The 14,963-nt window shown below is 40.1% G+C and overlaps 2 protein-coding genes across 4 annotated transcripts; one reads left to right on the plus strand and one right to left on the minus strand.

The window, feature by feature from the left end:
• The first annotated feature begins 252 nt into the window (after positions 1-252).
• On the plus strand, positions 253-7,019 carry cdc42l (cell division cycle 42, like). Its single transcript, XM_005731898.1, has 6 exons — positions 253-339; positions 3,429-3,533; positions 3,682-3,754; positions 3,871-3,980; positions 5,628-5,825; positions 5,950-7,019. The coding sequence occupies exons 2-6, from the start codon at positions 3,429-3,431 to the stop codon at positions 6,037-6,039; spliced, it is 576 nt and encodes a 191-aa protein (XP_005731955.1). The 5' UTR covers positions 253-339; the 3' UTR covers positions 6,040-7,019.
• A 1,358-nt stretch (positions 7,020-8,377) lies between these two features.
• On the minus strand, positions 8,378-12,345 carry wnt4b (wingless-type MMTV integration site family, member 4b). 3 transcript variants are annotated; one of them, XM_005731900.1, is made up of 9 exons: positions 12,280-12,345; positions 11,673-11,900; positions 11,182-11,335; positions 10,994-11,078; positions 10,744-10,875; positions 10,308-10,450; positions 10,076-10,216; positions 9,067-9,229; positions 8,378-8,953 (listed from the first exon to the last, which is right to left on the minus strand). In XM_005731900.1, the coding sequence occupies exons 2-9, from the start codon at positions 11,759-11,761 to the stop codon at positions 8,784-8,786; spliced, it is 1,077 nt and encodes a 358-aa protein (XP_005731957.1). In that variant the 5' UTR covers positions 11,762-11,900; positions 12,280-12,345; the 3' UTR covers positions 8,378-8,783. The 3 variants fall into 3 exon arrangements, with proteins under 3 accessions (XP_005731957.1, XP_005731956.1, XP_005731958.1); XM_005731899.1 differs by lacking the exon at positions 12,280-12,345 and adding an exon at positions 12,144-12,179; XM_005731901.1 differs by lacking the exons at positions 11,673-11,900; positions 12,280-12,345 and adding an exon at positions 11,606-11,668.
• Between the last annotated feature and the right edge of the window lie 2,618 nt (positions 12,346-14,963).

Consider the following 14,963-nt stretch of genomic DNA (forward strand, 5'->3'; position numbering starts at 1 on the left):
TCAAAAAGCCTGAAGAGCTATTTCTGAAGACTATTTAAAGATCTTACAAGAAAGCTTCAATAGACAGTTCAGGCTTTGTTGGATAATAAAGATGGTCAAACAAAATATTCACTGTCAAGCTCATGTGATTTGTATAAACACTGTTTATGCCTTATGTGCTGTTTTGCCATGTGAAAAAAAAACAGAAATGTGTTGCAGTTTGGGCAGCAGGCGACGCTCTTTCTTTTATATCGATTCTACAATCGGGACTGGGTCCCGGTTTGCTATGCGCCTGCGCACAAAGTAATTCGACCCTCAAACCCGGATGTAACCAACGCCTAACCTGTGGGAAGAAAAACGGTGAGTAGAGTTACAAAAACTGCTTAAAACTACTATTTGTGGCTAATTAGAGTAGGCGACACATGCAGGAGAGTCCCTCTAACAATGTTCAGTCTAACAGAAATGAAACATTTGTTTCTAGATGTTTTAAATCTGCGGGGTGGTTAAAGTTTTCTACCGATCAGGGTTAATTCAGAGCGGACAAACATTTCTTTAATGAAGCTGTCATGATTGTTTGTCAGCTTTGGTAGTGTGATTACTTTCATTTTGATCGATTTAGATCCCGCAGTACACTGTAATTAAATAAGAAATCTACCAGTGACAGTATTTTCACGCTGCCTGTCCACTGTTCACAAATCTGATTTAATTTATTCAGTCAGACTCAGTCTTAAATGATTATTTTTTTTATATGTTGGCTAAAACATCTCATTTGCAGGTGTTAAACTTTCAGATAACAGATTAACAGATGGAGCTCTTATTTAGCGGAAGTGTTTGCAGTATCCGCTTCTAAATGTCATTTTGCTAATAGGCGGCATTTTCCTTTAACATCCTCGCTGTGCAGCTTATGCGGAAGCTATTCACTGTCATTAATTTTTCGCTTGCACATGTAATAACAAGCCAAATAGGAGTACCTCCAAACGGTATGCACGCTGCTTGAACTCACACCTATCTATATACAGCCGTATCCTTCATGGTTTTGTTTCATTTAGACTAATTTTGCATTAATTTTTATTTCAAAGTAGTTTTTAACTTTGCAAAATCGTTTGCCATTTGTTTATTCTACTTATTTATTTGGGCTGTTTTGATTGTGCCAAACAATTTTCTCAGTTTTGGGGATAAATAGTTTATCTTGTCTCATCTGATCAGAGACTATTTGATGGAATACATTTTTTCTGTATTTTTTTTAGCATTGTTCATCATACTGCAAATGCTTCTTTTTGTTTTTACAAGTAAGACTAGGGCCCAACTGATATAGGATTTTAAAGATCGACACTGATATTTGGCAATTTTAGAATCCAATATATCAACCAAATTTGACCAACATTTCTTATGTGTAGTTATTTAGTTTAGTTACATGCGTAGAGTTCTTATTAACATAATAGAAGTGCAATTTAAAAAAAGAGGGAAGTTGGAGAGGGCCCGATGGTGGACAAACTGTGCAGCGTCAACACTGATAAAACCACTGAACAATGTTTTCGCTGTCTCTTCTTTACTGTTTTTTCTTTTATTGTGGAAGATGCAACAGGATGTGGAGTGTGGTAACAAAGCACTGACAGAAACAAGAAAGAAAACAATTGTAAAAGAGAAACAATCCATCCATATTTGTACACATGTTGTGTGGTTATGTGCATTATGTGGATAGGTGAAGCTCTATTCAGTCTCATTTATCAGCTGTTATAAATGCCAGTAATGACAGATGTGGACCAATAGATGACTGGCGTATATCACTGATAAAGCTGTCATGCTCTAACTAATGCTCTCTCTGTATGCTTTTATGCCGAATAACTTAATTGGTTTGTTCTTCGAATAAAAGTCGTATTACTAGAGGTCTAAGTCATAAAAACACCTTGGTATAATTCAGCAGCACCACAAAAGTTTAATTCATTTGTCTCAAACTGATTCGACTTTTACTGAATATTATATTTGTCATGAAGGGTGGATCGGGTTGCAGTCGTTTTAGGTGCTGCACATTAAAGTAGCAACAGAAATGTTTAGTAAATTTGACTTTTAAATAAGTGGGATGAATTTAATAGTTAACATGTACTGTGGGAAGGTGTGGCACCAAGAAATCTGAGCAGGCACTGTTTAAATATGCAAATAGTTTATTTGACCTAAAAAAAATAAGTTAATACTAAGTATTACCTTCACATGGGATTCAAACTTTGTTCCCTTTGATGTGAACGTTTTATGTTTAATCCATTGCAACACTACAGCTTAGTACCTGTGTGGACTTTTTCACCCTTTATGCTACTTTATATGACTCACCCCAGCCTGTCCAAATAGACCTATGATTGGATTTTCAAAAGCCTGAACACAAAGCCCAGCATCAGCGTAAGGGTCTAGTTCTGGCTCAGGCCATTTGAATTAAGATGCTGAAATTCTATAATGGATACTTTTTTGTCCACTAGTCCTAAAAAGACATACCCTGCCCCAACTGTAATGTTATCGCTTATCTTAGGACAAAATATGTTAGCAGTGTGAGCTTAATGGATCAAAACTATGAAAATGGCCATTGAAATGCTGCTGTTGCAATATGTAATGTGTAAGCATTGTACTATCAGAGTTACAGAGGTTGAGCTATTTAAAACTTTCAGTTTTTATTTGGTAAAGTAATACTTTAACACTTAATACATAATACTTAATACTTTATTTTCGAGTATTTGCATGTTTGATGTCTAAAATCCTGTGATGCTGCATACGAATAATTACTTCATATATAAAGTTATGTAATCTTTATATGCAGTCCATTCCCACATCTACACTATAAATCATTGCATGTTACAAGATTAGAGACAAATTCATGAATGATCAGACATGCCTTTCGTCTCAGAAAGGCATGTCAGGCGTTTGCTGGTTTCAGTTTTGCACCCCCACCCAAGGTGGAGGAAGGGTTTGTGATTGCTGCATTCTGCTTTTCTGTCAGACAGCAAGAGGGTGCAAATTCCACCAGGCCAAATTCCAGGAAAATACTGACAGAAAAACATAAAGGTTTAATCGTTTTCTTTAAAAATGCAAAGTAGGCCATTGGCCTCCGCTGAGGATGCAGTCTGTGAGTTTATAATTGTTTGACCTTTCATATTGTACTGACCAATAATGGATTAATCTTCAAAATAATGTGCAGATTATTCAGTAGTGAATATAAATATTAATTCCAGGCTTAGATGTGCTGGTTAGATGCATCACATGTCTCTGTGAGTCTGTCACAGTTAGTGCTTGTGTGTTTGTTTCCATGTTGTTTCACTGCCTGTATGTGAACCCATGCATGATTCTAGAGACAGTACTAAGAGTGCTTGTGTATTACTTCCTCTCTAAGAGTCTAGCTAGCTGTCTGGTGTGCTGTTTCTTGCAAACATCTTGTCATGTTTCCTACTTTCTGTTTTTCTTTGTAGATGCAGACGATAAAATGTGTAGTAGTAGGAGATGGGGCTGTAGGAAAGACGTGCTTACTGATCTCCTATACAACCAACAAGTTCCCCTCAGAATATGTGCCTACGGTAGGAGGAGGAATTAAGAAAGACTGAGCCATATTGTTGTAAACATGCTCACCTATAAAATTTCTGTTTTCTTATATTATTCATGGTTATAATGCTGCACTACCATTAACCGCCCTTTTTTGCTTACTTCTTTTTTGTGTTTTCAAAGGTTTTTGACAATTATGCCGTGACAGTGATGATCGGCGGAGAGCCGTATACGCTCGGCCTTTTTGACACAGCTGGTAAGCTGGTCTTCGAAAGTCTCTCAGTTTCACTTTTTCTCTCTCATTTCTGTCAGTCTAAAACCTTTGGAAAAAAAATGTCCTTGTTCTGCTTCTCTTTTGATTGCTGCTCTCAGGTCAGGAAGATTATGACAGGCTGCGTCCTCTCAGTTACCCACAGACAGATGTGTTCCTTGTATGTTTCTCTGTTGTTTCACCCTCGTCGTATGAAAATGTCAAAGAGAAGGTCAGTTTTGAAATCTCTTTTCACTGTTTTGGGAACAGAGATGTTGACTATTTTTTGTTAAATGTGTTGGCAGACTTACACTGGTCACTTTGTTTTATTCATAATCTATAATCAGCCAATCATGTTGCAACTTAGTACCTTTAGGCATTTAGACATGGTCAAGATAACTGGCTGAAGTTGAAACTGAGCATCAGACTTGGGGGGGAAAAGGTTAAGGATTTAAATGGCTTCAAACATGGTCTGAGCATTTCAGAAACTGACGATCTACTGAGATTTTCCACACACAACCATCTATAGAGTTTATAGAGAATGGACTGAAAAAGAGAAAATATTCAGTTGGCAGCAGTTCTCTGGGGGGAAATGCCGTGTTGATGCGAGAGGTCACAGGAGAATGACCACACTGACAGGAAGGCAACGGGAATGCAAATAACCTCTTGTTGCAACAAAGGTATACAGAAGAGCATCTCTGAATGCACAACATGTTGAACCTTGAAGCAGATAGGCTGCAGCAGCAGCAGAAAACCACACCGGGTGCTACCCCTGTCAGCTAAGAACAGGAAACCGAGGTTACAGATTGCATCTGCTCACCAAAATTGGACAACAGAAGGTTGGAAAAACGTCGCCTGGTTGGACGAGTTTCAATTTCTGCAACAACATTCAGATGGTAGGGTCAGAATTTGGCATAAACAGCATGGAAACATGGATCCATCCTGCCTTGTATCAGTCGTTCAGGCTGTTGGCGTAACAGAGTGAGGCACATTTTGGGGCCTTTAGTACCAACTAACCAAGCATCGTTAAACACCACAGTCTCCATCTCTTTATATAAGCAGTGTCCCCATCTTCTGATGGCTGCTCCACCAGGATAACGTGCCGTGTCACAAAGCTGTAATCATCTCAAACTGGTTTCTTGAACACTAGAGTGAGTAGACTGTACTCAAATGGGCTCCACAGTCACTAGGTCTCAAATAGAGCACCTATGGGATGAGGTGGAATGGGAGATTCACATCATGGATGTGCAGCCATTAAAACTGCAGCAACTCTGTGATGCTGTCATATCAATATGAACTAAAATCTCTGAGGAATGTTTGATGCATGTGGAGTTGAGGCAGTTCCAAATGCAAAAGGGGGTCCAACCAGGTACTCGCAAGGGGAATCTGATTAAGTGGCCAGTAAGCGTATAGATCTAAAAATAATGATTATTTTTAAAGATCTCCTGTTCATTTTCTCTAGCTAGCCGAATGCTTATATTTAAATAATTTTGTATGTAATAGAGTGAAGAAAGTGCCGTAGTTTTCTAAATTTGACACACGTTCAAGAGCCACTTGCTCAAAATAGTGAAGTTTTCACTGTGTTCTTATGATCATCCTGATGTCCTTTCTGCTTGGACTGCTTGGAATTTTAATAATTGTTTTAATTGTCGTCCTTATTCTCAATAAATGTCACATGGAAGAAAAAGCCTCCTGCTTCCTCAGTTTCTCTACAATCTCACCGTTTTACATGCCAGACATTTTATTACACATTATTTTCTATGAAATGAAAAATATGAATCAGAAACTATTTGGATTAAAGGAAAAGCATACCAGCTTTTGATAGTCGCAAATTTCATTGGGTATCTAAGATAAACTTTGTCTTTTTGTCTGCATCCAGTGGGTCCCTGAGATTTCACACCACTGCCCAAGCACCCCTTTCCTGTTAGTGGGGACACAGGTAGACTTGCGGGAAGACAGCAACACGGTGGAGAAGCTGGCAAAGAACAAACAGCGCCCTTTATTACCCGAGAGCGGCGAGAAGCTGTCTCGTGAGCTCAAGGCTGTTAAGTACGTGGAGTGCTCTGCCCTCACACAGGTATGTAAAATCTCACTACACTTTTAAAACGTATTTAAAAAGTGACAGATTTGTTTGAAATAGAAAGTTATGCTTCCTTCTGTTATGCTTCCGTCATCTTTTCCTCTTCTTCTTCTTTAACCAGCGAGGACTTAAAAACGTGTTTGACGAGGCCATACTGGCAGCTTTGGAGCCCCCCGAGACCAAAACAAAGAAGAGGTGTGCTCTGCTATAGAACAGTGCTGACCGCGAGATGCAAAACGGTGCATATAGAAAAAATAGGTGGGATGATTGAAAACATCATAAAGATTAGTGGCCATTTTGACAAAAAACAAAAAAAAATCCCAAAAAACAAAGGACAAAACCAAAGGGGAAGGGACGGTACCGTGGCATCGAAATGTATTTCGGTACACACGTACACTGATTGTGCCTTCAAAATAAAAGCTGAAACAGGCTGAGGATTCAAAGTATCAGATGTGCAGTGAATGCAGTTTAAGCACCAACTGTGTCCTTCTCTGAAACCTTTAGAAATCGCAGTGTTCTCTCTATAAATATGCAGGTGGGGCAGGCCCCCCCTTGCCTGTCACTGTTTTTTTTTTTTTTCCCCCCAAAGAAATGTTCATTTATAAACTTGACATTGGCCTCTTCCTGTGTTTTACTTACTGTGGCCTACTGGGTCCTTTAAACTCAGTATAGGGAAGTATAAAAGGGGAAATACTTCAGTTACATTTAACATTAGTACGTTTAAGGGGGCAACTTGATGTTAAGTGGTACTCTACTTGCTTTCTTTTCCGACCTTCCTCAGTTGAATAATGTCAAAAAACTAAACATTTGCTGTCACTCCAAACAAAAGCAGTTGTCTGTAACGGTTACTTTCTTCTAACTAGTGGTGACTTGCAGGGATGAAAAGTGTTTTCACCAAGTTCCCTTATCCAGGTTACTTATGAGTTTCTGTTTTCTTTTTTGTGTATATTGTAATTTCACAATGCTGTTTTGGGAAAATTTCAGCATTTTTTTTAATTATTTTTTTTCCCATTTTGAAACTTGAGTTGTTGTTTTTCGTTTTGTTTTTTTAATTGCAAGACCTCCAACATTTGAGCGAATGATGAGAAGATTCAAGTTGTAATATTTTTAATGGCTCTTGAGAAGATGAACTTTTTCTAGTCAATTTCTGGGTGTTTGTAATCACAGGATATTTTTAATAAAATGGTTGAGCTCAAATGAAATGTAATCGTTGTTTTGTGTGTTTGAAGGCAAAAGACTGAATTCGAAAGTATTACAGAGTTTAAGGGCGTGATCACACAAGTCACACTTGCCTCTGCACTTGCACTGTGTTAATGATCTGGGCCTGAGTATGCTTCTCTCACATGCTCCCACTGTCACAAACACTTGCTCTACCAGAGCACAATGAGCGTCGTAATTTTATGCATTTTGTTGTTTATTTTTAGATCTTCTTAAAAGCTGCAGCATGATCAGTTGAGGAAGCGTAAGGTATCCAGTGAAGTGGAAAAAAAAATCCCTCCAAACCTACCTGGTCTTATTTGAAAAAACTGCCCCCTAAACCTAGTAACTGGTTGTGTCACCCTCGGCAGCTAGAATTGCAATCAAGCGTTTTTGATATATGACAATCAGTCTTTCACATTGATGAGGAGGAATATTGTCCCAATCTTCACAGCAGAATTGTTTGAATTCAGCCACATTGGAGGATTTTCGAGTATGAACGGCCTGTTTCAGGTCGAAATGACAAAGCATCTTAAATGGATTTGGAGGACTTGAGCCATGCAGCCAATCCAGATAAGGATTAAAGGATTGTTAACATGACGCCAGGTAGGTGGTGATTTCTCTGACTGCAAAAAGAAGTTCAGTTGTTTACAAGTCAATAGGAAAACAGCGCCCTTGATCTATGACGTCAATAACCACTTTCCTGATGAGTTTATGAGCTCGGTCGCTGGTTTCAAGTCTTACAGAAAACAACATGATGCTTATTGTGTAAATTATGGCTCCTATTAGATTAAAAACATGATTAAGCTGCGCATGTTTTAGGGCAAGGCTTTGTGATTGAAAAGTTGCTTTAAGTGGGCAGGGTTTGAGAGTCACATGATGTAAGAGGACTCCACAAATCAATGAGTGAGATCTCTTTTTTTTATATAAAGTCTACTAGCAATGACAGTCTGACAGTTACTGAGTTTCACTGTAGGTTTTAAATAATAAATCAATCAATGGTATAGTCATGCAAAACTAAACATGTACAGGGACCTGCAACTACAACTTCTGTTCCAAACAGTCTCACAGGGTACCATTCAATAAAGAAGCACTTTGGTATTTTTTTTTTTAATAAACTACTCTATTTATTAGAAACTCAAAAAGACCTAAACGCACTGATTGTGCAGGAAACAGAACAGTTTCATACAAGGACGAGGGACAAAAACACAAGACATGGAAGTAAGTGCAGCAAAGACTCTGATATACAAATAAATAAACCAGAATCAAAAAGAAGACATAAATACAGTACAAGTCCAAAGACGTGCTAGCCTATAACAGAATACAAGATAAAAGAAATCTTCAGTGTTTGAGAGTTAGTTTGGGTTAAGCTCTGCTTTAAAAGCTTTGTCAGTTCAGCGTGTGATTAACTGCTGTGTTTGTGTGTGTTCATGGCTACACCTGTATGCATGTCTGTGCCTGTCAGTTTGTCTGTCTTAATATTTTGAGCAGTTTAAAAGCTGAGCAGACTTTTTTTTTTTTGTACTTCCCGATGGAGCTTTGTCTTTACATTAGTTCTAATTTTGCAGTTTTTACAAGAAAACAATCAAACCAAACTGCAGTTTCACTTCTCTAAGGGAAAACGTGGACAAAGAAAGGCTGCTTTGGACAATAATTACGATAATTTGGTGTCAAAGTTAACCCGCGCTGTGTCCAGCGGTGTCTGTCTGGTGGTTGGTTAGGATCTGGGCTCATTTGGTCAGGCCTTATTAGGACTTCTTACACTCTACAGGTATGAATGGTGACCGTATTCTTGCACTGCTGGCAACGCACCGAGCAGCACCAGGAAAACTTGCAGGAGCAGCGCTGCACCACCTCAGCCCGGCCTGCTTTGTAGCCTGGCCCGCAACACACCAGCTCGCAACCATCTGGTGCCAGCCGAGACGTTCCTGGGGGGAGGGGGGTTGGTTCAAAACATTGCAACATCACTTTCTAAATTGATATGAGTGGTAAGTTGGATTATGTCAATTATTTTCCTGTGACGTGGTCCTGGTGATCTTACCGTTACATCTTCTACCTGCAGTCCCAGGAATACCATTTTCAGGGTCGAGACGGCAGAAATCTGGGGAGGGTGCAAGATACACAAGATCTCTGGCAGCAGGGGGTTTGACCTGTGAGTCTCGGGGGAGCAAGGCTGTCCTGGAGCCTATACGTGTCAGGCGGACCTGGGAGGATTGTGACATTAAAACACAGTAATGTATACTGTAATAATACTGACTACTAAACACGGTCAACGTTTTTAAAATATGTGGTCAGCTTATGCAGAAGTGATCCAAAAGCTCACAGCTTATTTTAGACTGTTTTCCTTCTCTTGGCTACTTCTGATGTCAAAGATAATATCCTTAACCCTTTAAAGCCTGAACCATGAAATAATTGCCAGGAAATTCAATTTTTCTGAAAATGGAGTGCTTATTGAACATTCTGACAATTTTTAAAAAAATTAATCATATTTGATACATTGGCATTTTTTTTTTTTTTTTTGCAATTTACTACATAAAAATGTATTGGGCCCGAATTATTTAGTTTCTGTGGGGACAAAAATCACACTGATGATCGATAGATCTCTAAAACTCAAGAATTTGAGGCACTTGGTGTTACAAGGTTAATATGGTAATCCCGAGCACACAGCTCTGGCTTTCAGGAAAGTAGCCCCAAAACTTGATGTTTAAACCTTCTGTTTGCAAGGAGCAGCCAATCAGAAAAAAACTGATTTAAGAGGAGGGAAGTTAAATTGCTTTTAACCCCCATATTTCATGAGATGATGAGCTGAGGGCTTGCAACAATCAACAAGATAAATAAAGATTTATTTTGAGATGTGAATCATATAAAACTACTGTAGCAAGGTCCAAAAATACAAACATGGAGCTGAAAAAGCATAACACGTTCATTTCGAGATGTTTCAGCGGAAATTGTAGTTTTTTTCTGATAAATAATTTACTTCAGCTGTTGTGACGTCTGCTCACCCCATTAAGCTAGGGAAGATAAAACAAGCAGAAGGTATCATCTGTTACCTCTGTGGCTCCATCAAAACGTTCCTTGAGCACAACGCCCACACGCCTGAATGGGGGCATGACCTTCCAGCAGGTCCTCAGCTCACAGGACCCAGACACACCGTGACATTTACACTCAACCTGCATGTTATGAAGGATGGCCTGAGGAGGAGATAATTATAAAGGACAAAAAAATTCTGTAAATTGACACAGGGATTTGGAAATCTGTAAGGACATTGGTGATGTTGCTAACCTTTCGACCCGCCTCGTTGTTGTGGAGGTTCATGAGCGGCCGGCCTGCTGACAGCCCCTTGGCTCGCTCCGGTTCATCCACAAATGTCTGAGAGAAAGCCACACCATAGGACAGGTTGTCACTGCACCCTGACCACTGGAAACCTGTGGTGGAACGAGGCTTAGATTAAGATGATCTGTGTTACTGCGATTTTGTAAGGTCAAAGAAGGTTAGATGTTAAATGGAAAATCCCATCTGGTTCATGTGAGGCAGGGGGCAGCTGCTACAGTCTCACAGCACAGGTGTGTTACATGTGACAGCAGATGGGAAACTACCAGCTGACATTACTGCTGCATACTTTAGACCCACAATCAGCACTGTAGCAGCCTTTCTATGCTCTGTGTGAGTCAGAGTCGATTTACTCACTATATTTTCATGGAATAGAGTTAAAGCTCACCCTCCGGGCTGACCCCCCTGACCTTCCTGTCACAGCCACACCTCTCCAGCTCCCCACGGGTGCAGGCTCGGGTCACCGCAACCGCCACAGCTGCTGAGGACAGAGCGTGCACAAAGGCTGCCTCACGAGTGCCTGAAACCACAGCAGAGACATGACACAACTTTATTTTTAGAGAATATTTATAAATGTTGCTCAGTGAATCGAGGTTTCCTCAGAAAATTCACTAACTTCATGCCAGTAATGGGTCTACCTTGGTTCATCACTCTGCCAAATACATTGATCCCACGTGGGGTGATGGAACAATTCCAGCGGCGATTCCTGAACTGGTGCTGGCACTGAATTGGACAGCGAGTTACACACCAGGTATGTAAAAGTTTCCATCTCTGCCACACATAATGGTGATTGTTATTTAAATCACTCAGAAGTTATGCTTCATACCTCTTCTATGACCATCTCTGCTGCCTTGCGTACAGACTCCATGACCTCCCCCCGTGCTCTGCACACCCCCACCTGGCCTGGGGTCAGCCCCCTCAGCCGTGCACATGGGGCAGCACCAGACACAGGCCGGGAACGGGGCAGCCTCGCCAGGGAGCTGGGACATAAAAAGGGAAGGTGGAGGAGTGATTCACAGCAAGTACGTGGGGGAAGATGCATATTTAAGTACAAGGCTGGGGCCTTTAAAAGAGTGACAGAAAGATGAAAAGGTAACAAATAGAGAGGATGAAAACAAGGAGACAAACAGGCAAAGAAGACACGGAGGGCACAGTGAAGGCAGGGAGAGAGAGAAAAGAGAAAAGGTCATCAGGAGCGAGACAAAGAAAAGAGGGGAGCGACTGAAAGAGATTTAGTGACATGTCACCACCTTTTAAAAGTTATAGCATGACAAACAAACTCCCTCTTTCTCATCCTCCTTCACACACTAGACTTACAGCCAATTGGTTGCCATGGTGGGGTGGGTTGCCCATAGCAACAGGAGGAGGAGTGGTGCCGTGAGATTGACAGTGGAGACAGTTGGCATCAGACTGTCTGTCTGTCTGTCCGTCTCCGTGCGTCAGGCTGGGTCTTTGGGTCCACAGCTGAAGTGATCACTCCGTCCGTCTGTGTGTTTGTTGCCGTTTAAGTTTAAAGTCCAAAGTCTGGGGATGATCCCCACATATCTGTTGAAATCACAAGTTAGCAGGTTAACGATGAATGCAGAGATGCTCTGCATGGTATTTTGGTCAAGTAAACAATAAATTCCTCATTAGTTTTCTAATGATAAGGTTTATGCAAGTTACTGGTGTTCGAAGTTAAGTCTGTATATGCAGTTTATCATTTTGTAGCAAATAAAACCACAAAATTACTGCGTTATACTCGTGAAATTTTCTTCAGGTTGCAAGAGTTTTAAAATTGATTCTTACCAGTTGATATTTTTGTGATAGCCAGTTATTCTTCTTTTTGTTACTGAGTGGACAGAATTTCAAAATGAATCACAATTTTATTCACCAAAGCTGCTCTTCAGCTTCTCTCTATTGTTGCCAATAAAAGCATACTTACATGACTGTTTCACAAACTCATCCTTGATGCACAAAAAGACGTCCATATGTCCGTTTTCAGTCTGAATTCACCCCCAAAAACAAGAACCTAAAATCCAGAAACACTAATAAAAGTCACTTTTTATTAGTCAGGCAAACAGTAGCACGGTGTCATCTTATGGTTAGTTCTTTCCCGGGAAAACAAATGTGTCCATTGCGAGTTGAAAAAGCAAGAATGAGTGAGGGCAGTGAGCTGGGAGTGATGGGTTATAAAGGAGGTAGAGAGTGAGGCTGGGAGAGAGAGGACATCCAGGGTGTGGAGTGATGCTGAGGGAGGAGGGTTTGGAAAAGGGTCATTGTTTTACTACGCAAGCATTACAAGCGTAAGTATGCCCTCTATTGTGTTAATCTGGCATGAAAACTAAAGTCTGAGCCTGGGCTGGTACCTGGACTGAAATCACAAATGTGGTTATGTGCATACATGCCTGAACACATGTATGAACATATATATATGATTTATATCAGAGAAACTTATGAGAACTCCAACTCCAACCTGTTTGTTTCAATAAACTTTTCTGCAAAATCCTCTTGTCAGTGACTGAAACGCAGCACTTCCAGTTCCACATATATGTACACGCATGTGAGAAAGTGTCTTACCTAATGTGTAATTTTCCCAAACTTTGTTGCTCATTTTACGAGTCCAGCTCTCCCCCCTACTTTTCCTCTATGTCCCCCACATTTGCCCTCTCGTTCTCCTTCTCTCTCACTCCCTATATTGTCTTAGAAGAAGGGGTGACATTTAGACAAGGGGAAGAAAACAGACTGCCGACAAATATTGGAACTAAGGCAAATAAATCACAAGAAGGGAGGGCACGAGGACAGAGCGGATCAGTGTCACACGGGGGATTGGGAAAAGCAATAAAGAATAATAAACCAGGTTGGTGGTATATGAACTGAAGACCAAATTCTCAATCAAATTATCCACGTGAACATAGATTTTCTGGAGAATTTGAAATACCCTAAAATTTTTTATTGATTAATGCATGTTGGCTGTTTAGCACAGAAAAACAAGAACATGAGATAAACTGTACAGCAATTTTTTTAAAGAATATTTATCGCTGCATATATTTTCATTTTTTATTTTGTAGTATTCCCTCCCTTTCTCTCCTTCAAACCAGTCATAGCAATACTGGAAGAAATCCAGATGTACCTTCAGTGTTTTAAAAATTTGTGTTTCCTTTAGATTTAAGCTACTTTTGGGACCTATTCCAGTCTTATAACACACTGAAACAACCAGAAGAAGCATGTAAATTATGACTATTTCATTCCCCATATTTATGGTTTTTACTGAATAATGTAAGGTCTTTAAGGCCTACTAAGTCAAACTGTAAAAGATATAAGAAAATAAAGTTTTATTGACCTATATTTTTTCCTCAGTTGCCCGCTTCCCTCGGGAAAAGAAAAATCAGGTTGTCACAAGATCAGTAAAATGTCAGTAAATGTGCTGTTTCAGCTTTCTTGAGCATCAGAACTCGTAAATTAATATAGCTCATAAATGTATTAAACGATCAGTATATGATTATGATATGAATAAAACATGACCTTTAAATGCAGCTTAATTGCACATAATCACACAAATTCCACTTCAACCAGAATCCTAAACCAGAAATCTGGTTCTGTTGTTCTGCTAATCTAGGCTAGTTAGCATAGAAAGTAGTTTTGTATTACAGTTTCCTCTGTTATGATGAGATTCAGCTGATGTCCAACAAAGTAAATGAGAAGCATCAACGTGACTTTTAAAGGTAAATTAGCTACACGGTGAAACTTGCAGCTACGTCACCAGCTAACTATAACCAGATGGTGGTAAATGCAGTTTTTTAAAATTCAGAGTTTAAATGTTTAATTTAGGTCCTGATTTCCACATATTCTGACATCACTGATGTCTGATGGTAATTTTTCTTGATTTTAAAGTTGAAATTTAACTTCAAAGACTATAAATTAACATATGTGCCACAGTCTTGTGACACTTAATGAAACCCCATTTGCTCATCTTAGAGGCTCATGTGTTGAATCAGTCAGTGCGTCACTGAAGCCAAACATTTGCAGACTCAAATGTTGGGAGTCCTCGTCTAAGATTTGGTGGCCCATCTACCTGACACCCAGAGTAAATGGTCACCCATCTCTCTTGCACACTTTCCTCTGTGTGTATCAGCAAAGACAGGTCTCCTCGAGGCTCCCTTCCCTCCTTTTTTAGTCTTCCACATCTCGTATTACTCCTTTGTGTCCCCTGTTTCTCCAAGTGACGTCTTCTGCTGTCTCCCACAGCAACACCATGGAGATGAGCTGGCCACTGTCATGTCCGGCGCCTCTGTTATGCTCGTCCCTTCACCCCTCTCTCGTAAATAACCTGCCCTCTTTTTTTTTATCTTTATCTTTCCCCCATTTTGTGGACATTTTATCATTCTGAAATGGTCCCACACTGATTGACTGTAGCCAGGTTGCAAAGCCTAAAGAGATGCTTGTTAAAGCTTCAGCATGACATATATGTGGAGATGAGTTGCTTTCCCTCTGTTAAAGTGGGAGACAGCAGCAGACTTTGAGAGACAACTCTTAACTGATCTCACTTTGTCCACTGATTCTTACCATTGGGATGGATGATTGGCCTCATTCGGACAGGGCTGCCTCAGGGTGAGTCTAGACTTCACG

Source organism: Pundamilia nyererei, unplaced genomic scaffold (assembly GCF_000239375.1).
Source record: "Pundamilia nyererei isolate P.nyererei 1_Seehausen unplaced genomic scaffold, PunNye1.0 scaffold00045, whole genome shotgun sequence".
NCBI classification, from domain to species: Eukaryota; Metazoa; Chordata; class Actinopteri; order Cichliformes; family Cichlidae; genus Pundamilia; species Pundamilia nyererei.

Excerpts from the sequence above, each read along its gene's own strand:
- cdc42l (XM_005731898.1), top strand. The coding sequence starts at position 3,429 with ATGCAGACGATAAAATGTGTAGTAGTAGGAGATGGGGCTGTAGGAAAG. Across the intron at positions 3,755-3,870 it reads CGGCCTTTTTGACACAGCTG|GTCAGGAAGATTATGACAGG; the intron begins GTAAGCTGGTCT and ends TGCTGCTCTCAG. Across the intron at positions 5,826-5,949 it reads AGTGCTCTGCCCTCACACAG|CGAGGACTTAAAAACGTGTT; the intron begins GTATGTAAAATC and ends TTCTTTAACCAG.
- wnt4b (XM_005731900.1), bottom strand. The coding sequence starts at position 11,761 with ATGCCAACTGTCTCCACTGTCAATCTCACGGCACCACTCCTCCTCCTG. Across the intron at positions 10,451-10,743 it reads CAGGGGGGTCAGCCCGGAGG|GTTTCCAGTGGTCAGGGTGC; the intron begins GTGAGCTTTAAC and ends GTTCCACCACAG. Across the intron at positions 9,230-10,075 it reads GTTTTGATGGAGCCACAGAG|GTCCGCCTGACACGTATAGG; the intron begins GTAACAGATGAT and ends CAATCCTCCCAG.